The 10,202-nt window shown below is 23.7% G+C and overlaps 3 protein-coding genes across 14 annotated transcripts in view; 1 reads left to right on the top strand and 2 right to left on the bottom strand.

Annotated features, from left to right (window-relative positions):
- The first annotated feature begins 2,598 nt into the window (after positions 1-2,598).
- LOC102676729 (cap-specific mRNA (nucleoside-2'-O-)-methyltransferase 1) lies at positions 2,599-6,251 on the top strand. Its single transcript, XM_006615268.2, has 3 exons — positions 2,599-3,005; positions 3,109-5,443; positions 5,537-6,251. The coding sequence occupies exons 1-3, from the start codon at positions 2,996-2,998 to the stop codon at positions 6,030-6,032; spliced, it is 2,841 nt and encodes a 946-aa protein (XP_006615331.1). The 5' UTR covers positions 2,599-2,995; the 3' UTR covers positions 6,033-6,251.
- A 145-nt stretch (positions 6,252-6,396) lies between these two features.
- On the bottom strand, positions 6,397-9,052 carry LOC102676601 (nudC domain-containing protein 1). Its single transcript, XM_006615267.2, has 4 exons — positions 8,676-9,052; positions 7,605-8,583; positions 7,171-7,532; positions 6,397-6,759 (listed from the first exon to the last, which is right to left on the bottom strand). The coding sequence occupies exons 1-4, from the start codon at positions 8,788-8,790 to the stop codon at positions 6,560-6,562; spliced, it is 1,656 nt and encodes a 551-aa protein (XP_006615330.1). The 5' UTR covers positions 8,791-9,052; the 3' UTR covers positions 6,397-6,559.
- Positions 9,053-9,387: 335 nt separating this feature from the next.
- Positions 9,388-10,202, bottom strand: part of LOC102675270 (contactin-associated protein-like 2) — a 22,176-nt gene continuing 21,361 nt past the window's right edge. For all 12 annotated transcript variants that reach the window (XR_421740.2, XR_421739.2, XR_421738.2 and 9 more), the window contains one exon: positions 9,388-9,883. Coding sequence is in view for 9 of the 12 variants with exons in the window: in XM_006615258.2 (XP_006615321.1) it covers positions 9,738-9,883 (146 nt within the window). In the remaining 3 variants the exon portion in view is untranslated. The remainder of the gene's footprint in view (positions 9,884-10,202) is intronic.

The raw sequence follows: 10,202 nt of genomic DNA, 5'->3' as shown, positions 1-10,202 counted from the left end.
AAAAAAAAAAAAAAAAAAAAAAAAAAAAAATACAAATAGGTATTCTGTAATTACGGCTTTATTGATTCATCGCGCCTTACAATATGAAAGAGCTCGGCCAACTTTCATCAAGATGTGTATGCAAAATTGCGAACACTCTTAGATTCGAAACGATAAAAAGAAAAAAACCGCTCCTTGGTCGTCCTCGAGTAAATTGAGACAAGCGTTTGCTAGAATTGTTCGAACTGCAGCACAGAAGAACGGCATATAACTGTATTGCATTCTTGTTGAGTATAAGAATATGCAAAAGAGGCATGCAAGAATATATATTTGCGTCAATTTTATGTATAAAAATGACATTTATCAGTTCTTTATATAAATATATATATGTATATAATGTATGTTTGCATATATATATATAAATATATACAGACATAATTCTAAAAAAAATGGGATATTCTATTAGGACAATGCTGTCCATCAAAATTGATGATCTATTTAGCGCTTCTTTAACATTGTTATTAATAGACAAAGAAGCTAGAAGATTCTAATGGAAAGAGTAGTTACGCATGTTAATATGTAGTTGTTATTTAATCATGTTAAAGCCTGTGCTATAACAAAAGAAAAATAGAAAAAAACCTAATTTTTAAGTTTTATAGCTTTAATTTAGACAGCATTGTTTTAGTAGATAGAATATTCTTGGTGAATAAAAAAAGTGATCGCTTATCACATTATTAACAGATTCACTGCTACCTTATTTTGATAATTTATCACTGTACTAAACTGTAAAAAAGTACATTTAAAGAGAATAACGACAGTGTACACTTATCGCAATGAACTTGGCAGTGAATGTGTTAAGATGACAAGTAATCTAGTCGAAATTATTCTGTCGTTAATTATGACCCTTGATGAGGGTATAAAAATATATTGAAACAAATATCTTTTTTATGGTATAACAATATTGGAATATTCTTCAAACATTGTTGTACTTAACAAAAAAATATTTTCAATTATTCAAATATTAATTTTTAAAATCCTGACGCAAGAAAAAAGAAAAATCAAGATCTCTAGTGTTTTTGTATTGAATAATGTTTAGACTCTACATGAAAATGTTATTTCAAAACGAATATTTTAGGAAAACGAAAGACCAGTATTAACAGTACAACTAGAAACAAGATTATGTGAATACTTTGTCATCGTTTTGCTTTCTGTGTTGTTCTCCGTCTTTGAAATAATTAAGTAAATGCAGAAAATATCTATTGTTGTCTAATCATGTAAGCCGTTTTACTGCAGAATTATTAATTTTTACGACCAAAGAGAGGTAACGCGAAAATGGCTTATTTTTTTTTCTTTGACCATGACACGATTTTCAAAAGCGGAAAGTATATCAATAGTTTATATGGGATGTGAATATTTTAATGCAATTTTCAGTGAGTGATAGAAAACAAGTGACGTTTGTTAAAAAGTACCTTAGAGTTAATTATTGTATGAGTCGCTTCTGTTCAAACAGAATTTATTGTTTTTCCGGTGTAGAAAGAAGAAAAAGAGCATACACAAATTATTTATATGCAGCGCGCAAGGCGAACAATTTAAAAAAAGGCGTAAATAATGTTAAATAATATTTCTGTATTCAAATTCTCTTCTGTAGGTTTCATTAAAGTGCATTTCTTGTATGTTACACAGTATTATGGTAGAATATAAGAATAAATACTGCAATAATACATTGTTTGTTTCTTTATAATATTTCATTTTATTTTACTTAAATGTTCTTATATTGTAATATGTATTGTATATATTAATATTATATATAATTCTATTAGCAACATAAGCTAATTTAGAATATTATAATGTTATAAATTTTTTCATAAATATCAAATATCAAATAATCAAAAATGATCATATCTATATGATATCAAATAATCAAAAAATCGTAAAATTTTTTATTATAATAAGTAAATATCATTTTTTACTACATAAGTAAATATACAAACTATTTTAAAAACAATAACAATCGTTTGCAATTGAAGAAAAACTAATATATAAAGAATTATAAAAAAATTTTTTAATTTCGCGAAAATTCATCATATATGCTGTAAAAGATTAAGTACATTTAAAATCTGTTCCGTTATTCTTTTCTTTCTATTACAAATATATTTTATTATAAAATCATAAATAACATTGTAATATTATGATATTAATTTATGAAAGTAACAAGATTCCTTATACTTGCTTTTCCATGTTTACTTGTCATAATAACGGGACCATACATCCATTTTCTATTGTTTTCGAAATTTGTATCCTAAATTATAATTTTGGGATTTCAGAAATTATGAAACATACAAAATACATTCTAAAAACATTTTTTTTCTAAATTGTTCACTTTATTTCTAAATATTTTAAGTAATTTTAATGCATTTAAAATTAAAGTTGCATAATTTTGATACTTATTTTATTGTTATATGTTATTTTCTTATAACAATTTATAATTTCAAAATTATTAATTATTAAAAGAAATTATATAAAATAAAAATATAATAGATTAATTATATTTTTCATCAAAAAGTAATTATTTTCATTTTTTTATAAAATCTGAACTAATTGCTTTTTGCGTAATCCATAATATCGAATTTGGGATTTGACGACTCGGACTCTTACCAGATTACTAGCAATACACAATTAAATACGCATTGAAAATAGAGGGAGCTGTTTTCACCATTTTAAATTCCTAATTCCGATGTTCATATTGAATTCTTCTGTCAGTCCGTTCTGAGACTTGATCGGACGAGTATTTGTATGTCTTAATAGATGTGGTGCTGTGTATTGTGATTGTGGTGAGAAACATAACCTATAATAACAATAGTATTTTTAAATATTTATAATGTAAATAGAAAGAGAATATATATATATATATATATTCTTTGAAAAAAATATAATTTTCTTATTTTTAATTATTAAAATTTTATAAATCAAAATAGAAATATTAGTGAATTAAAAAGTTACGATAATTGAAACAAATATGAGGAGCAGTAAGTAATATTTTTTTAATAAATACATTTATTAACATTTTATAATGATATAATAGAAATATTTTTATTTAAATATGTGAATTAAATTATATTAACATTTTAGATTCAGATGAAAGTGATTATGAGAATGAAAGTTTTATTAATACAGATCATGATGAAAGTATTGAAGAAAAAAGAACAGATTCATCATTTTTTAGTGATTACTCTACTAATGAAAAACATAAAAAAAAGACAAATCATTTTATTTATACTACTTTATCAGATGAAACTTCAGATTTGAATGACAGCGACTGCAATGAGGATTATTATTCATCTAATGAATATAATAATACAGGTATAAATGTTTGTATAAATGATTCCTCAGATTGTGATGATAAAATAAGAACAAGAAAAAAAAGAAAAAATGAAGATGCTTATCATTATAATAAGAAACAAAAGATACATGAAGATTCAGGTGATGAAGGTAGTAGTCAAAACATTAATAATATTTCTATAAATGATCCATCAAGTAATGATGAAGAAGATATTAGAATAGAGAAAAATATATATGAAGATTCTTATCATTATAGTAAGCGACAAAAAATTCATAAAGTAAAAAATAAGATTGAAGATGATATTAGTGATAAAAATAATTTTAATGTAAATGAAGAATTAAATAAACAAGAATCCAAAAATCTTAATACTGACAAAGTTAAACGTATGATGAAAAAAATGGGATATAAGGAAGGATATGGTCTTGGAAAAAATAAGCAAGGTCGTTTAGAACCAGTTGAAGCTTCTAAACAACATGGACGTAGAGGTCTTGGTCATAATATTCCTGGACTTGAAGCTTCAAGTCTTAAATGGGATCCTGCAGAAGAAGAAATAAAATGTAAAGAAGATATGGAGTGGATAAAAAATCCAAATAAAAATTTACCTACAAAAGAAGAAATGCATTTTTGGTTACAAATAGGACCTAAGAAAATGACTATAGATGATGAAACTCATTTTTGTCATGAAGATATAGTTAGAAATATAATTAATTCGAAAACAGTATTTGATAATTTAGACGATGTTGAATTTCGTCGCGCAAGAACACGTTCTAATCCTTACGAAACAATTCGTGGTGCATTTTTCTTAAATCGTGCTGCTGTTAAAATGGCTAATATAGATAGAGCATGTAATTTTATGTTTACTGATAGGAAACATTTGGGAAAAAATGAGTTGTTATATTTTGCAGATGTATGTGCTGGACCAGGTGGTTTCAGTGAATATGTTCTTTGGAGAACAAAATGGCATGCTAAAGGATTTGGTTTTACATTGAAAAATGAAAATGACTTTAAATTAGCTGATTTTTATGCTGGTTCTCCTGAAACATTTCATCCATATTATGGACCAAAAGATAATGGTGATGTCTTTGATTCTGAAAATCAAAGAACATTTAGAGAACTTATAATGAAATACACTCATAATAAAGGAGTACATTTTATGATGTCTGATGGTGGTTTCTCTGTTGAGGGAAAAGAAAACCTACAAGAAATTCTTTCAAAACAATTGTATCTTTGTCAATGTTTAGTGGCATTAATGATAGTAAGAGAGAAAGGTCATTTTGTTACGAAATTATTTGACATATTTACACCCTTTAGTGCTGGTTTAATCTATTTAATGTATCGATGTTTTGACGAAATTTGTATTTTTAAACCAAACTCTTCTAGACCAGCAAATTCAGAACGTTATTTAATATGTAAAAGTAAACGGCCTGGGACAGAAATTGTTACACAATATTTTAATAAAATTAATCATTTGCTATTAGATAATGATGAAAATAATGATGTTATACAATTAGTGTCATTTGATGAATTAGAAAAAGAAAAACATTTTTTGCAATATTTACGCACTTCTAATGAGTATTTAGGAAAGAAACAAATAATAGGTCTATGCAAAATTGCTGCATTTTGTGAAGATAATACTCTTGTTGAAACAAAACAAGCTGATATGCGTAAAGAATGTTTAGCATATTGGAAACTTCCTGATGAAAGTAGAACAATCCCAAAACATATGAAACCAAAAGATAAATTAAATATTCTTGTTAAAGATTCCACATTTCTTTCTAATTTCGCAACTACATTAAAAGTAGATAACATTAACAATTTATTAAATTCACCATATGATTGGTTTTGCATGCCATGTAGTACTAAATTACAACCTGATGATGAAAGAAAAAATGCTACATTTTATATGAGTATGGGAAGAAGTAATGTTTATCGTTATTTGAAATATGGTTGGGTAGAAGTTAGTGATATTAATATAGAATTACCATCAAATACACTTGTATATGCAGAAGTTGTACATGAAATGAAAAGAGAATTTAGACATCAACAAAAAGTACTTGCATTACATATCATAGATGCATTCATCTTAGGAGGAGAAGATGTTAGTCAAAAATATTTAAGAGAAAGGTAAAAAAATGGAATTTTATAAAAATCAAAATAAAAATTTTTTTTAAAAATTATTATTAATATGTAAAATTAATTTTTTTCTATTTTTTATAGGCATGAACTTACAAAGAAATTTTGTGAAGCTTTGTGGAAACCAGAGGGAAGTAATTATGCTCGAGTACGAGCTAAAGAATTATTCCCGGTAAATTCAGATATATGTGAAAAATTACAAATAAAAGAGCGTAGAATGAAAAATAATTGTCCTGCTTTGGTATACGAACTCCCGGAAACATCTTTACATTATGATCAAAATTGTGATGATAAATTATATTTTATACCAAATAGTATAATATTTTTAAGAAGTACTGTTAATCCATGGAATCGATATGTTAGCAAAACACATCGTACGACTTATGTTTTTAATTATAAAACTAATGAGAATTTATTTGATAAAAATAGACCGCGTTCGGCAGAAGCGAATTTCATTGAATCATTCAAAAATCGCGTTATTTGGTATTGGCCTAGTGATAAGTCACTTACCATGAATATATTTGCGAAATTTATCAAAGATAAATGCAATATAACTTTACAAAATGGTTTAAGTTATTAGTAAAACAAACATAAAATTGATAATAGAAACTCTCAATATGGTATTATTAATTGTACCATTCGAATACTAAATTGATCAACTTGTTTTTTGAAAGTTTTTTAATTTTAGTATAATTTTGAAAAATCATTAATTTTGATGTAGTTGATCAATTCAGTTTTTATATGGCTCAATTTTTACATAAACAATGTATGTATAATAATAAATATATAAATGTATATATACAAGATGTTTCTTTTAACTGAAAATGTAAAAAAATTTTGTGACAGATTATAGCTATTAAAAAAATGTTTTTTTCATAAATTTATGAATTTTTAATTAGAGAAATTGTTAATTAATATCTATTTTTACAATTGAAAAAAAATTCTTTATGTTTGCAAATAATATATATTATTGTACAATAGTAATTAATAGATGTAATAATTAATTAATGTAATTATATTGTAATTATAATTATATTAAATTATAAATAGTTGTAATTATATTCATACAAAATATTTGTATGCGACGATAATTGAGTGTAATTAATCTTAAAAACAAATATTTAATCGATATAATTTGTTTTTAGTAAGGATAATTAAATATTTATTTGTAGCAACTGCTCCCATAATAGGATAGGTTTCACTATCTAAATCTATAATCCATTGTTTTCCAATTTGAACATTTAATTCAGGCCTTTTATAAAGAAATATATATCTTGTGTGCTCAAGAATAGCTACATATGAACCATCTAAAAATAATTTTAGAATTTATTATGTAAAATATTGTAAATAAAATAATTTATAATTTGTCAGATTTGGACAAATTATATTTCAAATAGAATAAAAAATTATGAAATATAATAATATTTTGATTTCAATTTCCTTCAAATAGTAAATAAATAAATAAATAAATAAATATATATGTATAAGGAAAACTTGTATTTTAACTTTAAGAGATAATTTTATATAATTTTAAAATAAAAAAAATATAAAATTTTATAGTTAAATAATGAAATAATGAAATAATTCAAAGAAAAAGAAATTTCAAAAGAATTGCGTTATTATTAATTGTATAATTATTAAAATAATTATTTATCAAATATTTTATTTAAATAATGTCCAAATCTAATATTAATTAGATTAAAACTTTAAATATTTACCAGTAGGAGAAACACAAAATTTTTTATTACTTTTACTTGCTTCAACATAACCAAAACCAGGAAAAGTATAATAATGTTTGATATTCCATTTATTATCATTTACTTGATCAGTAATCCATAAGAAACCATCGTTATTATGTCTTAGACAAATTGCTTGTCCATTTTTCGTTTTATATGTATACAATACATGATTGCTTGTTCCAAGCATAGCTAAATGAGTATTTGTTTGTTCAATAAGATCAACTCTCAATAAAAGATTATCTTTTCCTTCAAGATCACATTCCTCAAGTTGTTCAGCATTAAATCCTAGACAAGGTTGTCCTTGTTTATTATCAATTTGATTTGTACACAAATGTGCTAACCTACATATGAAATAATAAATATTAAAATACAAAAATAATTTAATGAAATTCTTATTATTTTAAGTAATATACTTAGAATGAATTTCAGTAGCCAAAGTTTCATTAGGTAAACATTCTCCACCAGTATCACCTTTAATTAATTCATTCCACATTAAACCATTTTCATGTTTATATAATTCAAGTTTAAATGTATCTTGTTCATATTTCCATGTCGTTAAATCTTCATCTAATCTGTATTGACATTGTCCTTCTATTAGTATATTATTATTTACTATTACTGATAGTTCTAGTGATGTTACATTTACTTTAATTTTATCTCGATATTGATTATCTATTTTAAGCCAAACTGTTATTGAATCCTCATCTTGAGACCAATAATACCTTGGAATTTTTAATTTCTCAGTTTTCTTTGTATCTTTTTCATTATCAGTAGATTTTTTTATCTTTGGGGAATCAAATGTTATATAATCTTGACAAATGGAATGTAAATATTTACCAGAGTTTTCTATATATACATATTCAATAGCACCATTTACTTTTAAAGTTTCTTTATTTATAAGTTCAAAGAATTGATCTATATTTCCTGCATTTTTCCAAGCATATGTTAATAATAAGAGCCTTGAAAATTTTTTTTCACCTGTACTTCTAATATCACACATAGCAATCATAATAGTATTTGTGGTATCTATATATCTTATATCTAATATTACTCCAGGTTCCGCATTATTTAATGTGAAAGATTTAATATTTTCTTGGGCATTTGCTATTAATAATTTCAAACAATCTCCACCATCAGAAATTACAATAATATTATTATTAGTAAATCCAATTGATGGATTATACAAACGATTTTGCACATTTTTATTTAAATTATTAATTTCATATATTTGTTCTAAATTACCATCCTTTTTAAATCGCCATACAATTCCATTTTCATCTATGTACCAGGATGATGTATCATATGGATTTTTGAATAAATGATTATGAAATGCGAATAATCGAGTTTCTAAGAAGGAATCTCGATTTGTTGTTAATTCTAACCTATATACATCTAAAAACATAATTGCCTTTGTAATTGCATTTTATTTTAATAAATGATAATTATTTGTTGAGATAAAAATTTATTTTTTTAATAATGCTTACCTGTTTTTAAACATATTTCAGTATCTATCGAAATTTCATCGCTACAAAACTGGTATTTTTCAAATTTTAAATTTATCAAATTTTTATTAGGACATAATTCAACAATTTTTGTCATTTTTTATGTTTGTATTTTTATTTAAACATTATTATTCAAAAATGAGAAAATATAAGTAATTTAAAACATTCATAACCTTAATTCATAACTTATTTTCATTACTTTGAATAATATTTTTTAATATATTGATCGTATTTATTATATTTTTTATTTTATTGACAATAATTTTATTATTATTATATATTTTTTAATTTTTTAATATCAACTATTTTTTTATAACAATGTAGTCAAATCTGTCACTGACTCAATTAGTAATTGAATTGAATTGTGATGCGATCAACGATAACGATACATAATCGATATAACTATAATAATCGATATTTATTTAAAATTGAAAAAGCAATACTATCGAAAATAACAGTTAGTTTTGAGGAAGCAGTGTTGAACGAAAGAGTGTCGAACTTTTAAGTAAAATTTAAAAAGTAAAGTGAAATGTACATTTATCTTATGTGTTTTTAACAATCGTGTAAACAAATTGTGTAACAATGTGAGAAAAAGAAATATATTCTTCTTTGATATTCTAATGTGTACGTATTACGATATAATGTAAATTTGATATTATACATATATGTAAGGAGATGTTTGTAGGAATCGTTATTTAAGAATATGACCATCAGAAATAATTTTATTTCTTTTTTTCCAGTAAATTATTTCAACTTTGCATGAACATCTTCAATCAATGTGTACCATGAAAAATTCACGGAAATATTTCATTGGTGGACTTAATTTCTACATTTGCATAAGTAAGTATTACATATTTTTAAAACAAATTAAAGATTTTTACTTTTGTAGTCAAGAACTATCATAAAATATTTAATGAGGATTCGTTATTGTATATCGTTGTACATTAAAATTTTTTTATTCCGCATTATCTTCAGAGTTGTGATGCGTGCGCACACAACATGGCGCGAAATTAAAAATTTTTTTATAAATTTGAGAAACATCCATTAATCCAAAGATAATACCGATTCAATAGAATTTCTATTTCTTGATTGATATTTCGCTACATCAAAATAGTTCAATGGATATCCAATAATTCTTCGATCCGGTAAATAGATAGATGGCAGATTGTAAATGTAACGCCTTGCAGAATCTAAAAAGTTACGTATACAAATTTTCAAAATAAGTAATATAAATAAAAAATTAATATTAAAACTATTTAATTATAGAGAAATTGAATTATTTAATTTATTTAACGAAATATATTGGAAAAGTTGTTCTAATAAATTTATATAAAAAAAATTTATATATAAAAAAAAAATAAATTTTTTTGATTACTTGGCTACTTTTTGATTTTATATTTTATAATATATTATAATATATATAATATATATATTTAAATATTTATATTTAAATATAACAATATATTTTATATTATAAAATATTAAAATATACTATAAATATATATATTA

This window comes from Apis dorsata, unplaced genomic scaffold (genome assembly GCF_000469605.1).
Source record: "Apis dorsata unplaced genomic scaffold, Apis dorsata 1.3 scaffold_220, whole genome shotgun sequence".
NCBI lineage: Eukaryota > Metazoa > Arthropoda > Insecta > Hymenoptera > Apidae > Apis > Apis dorsata.
The sequence above is the reverse complement of the archived record's forward strand: the minus strand, read 5'-3'. Positions and strand labels throughout refer to the sequence as shown.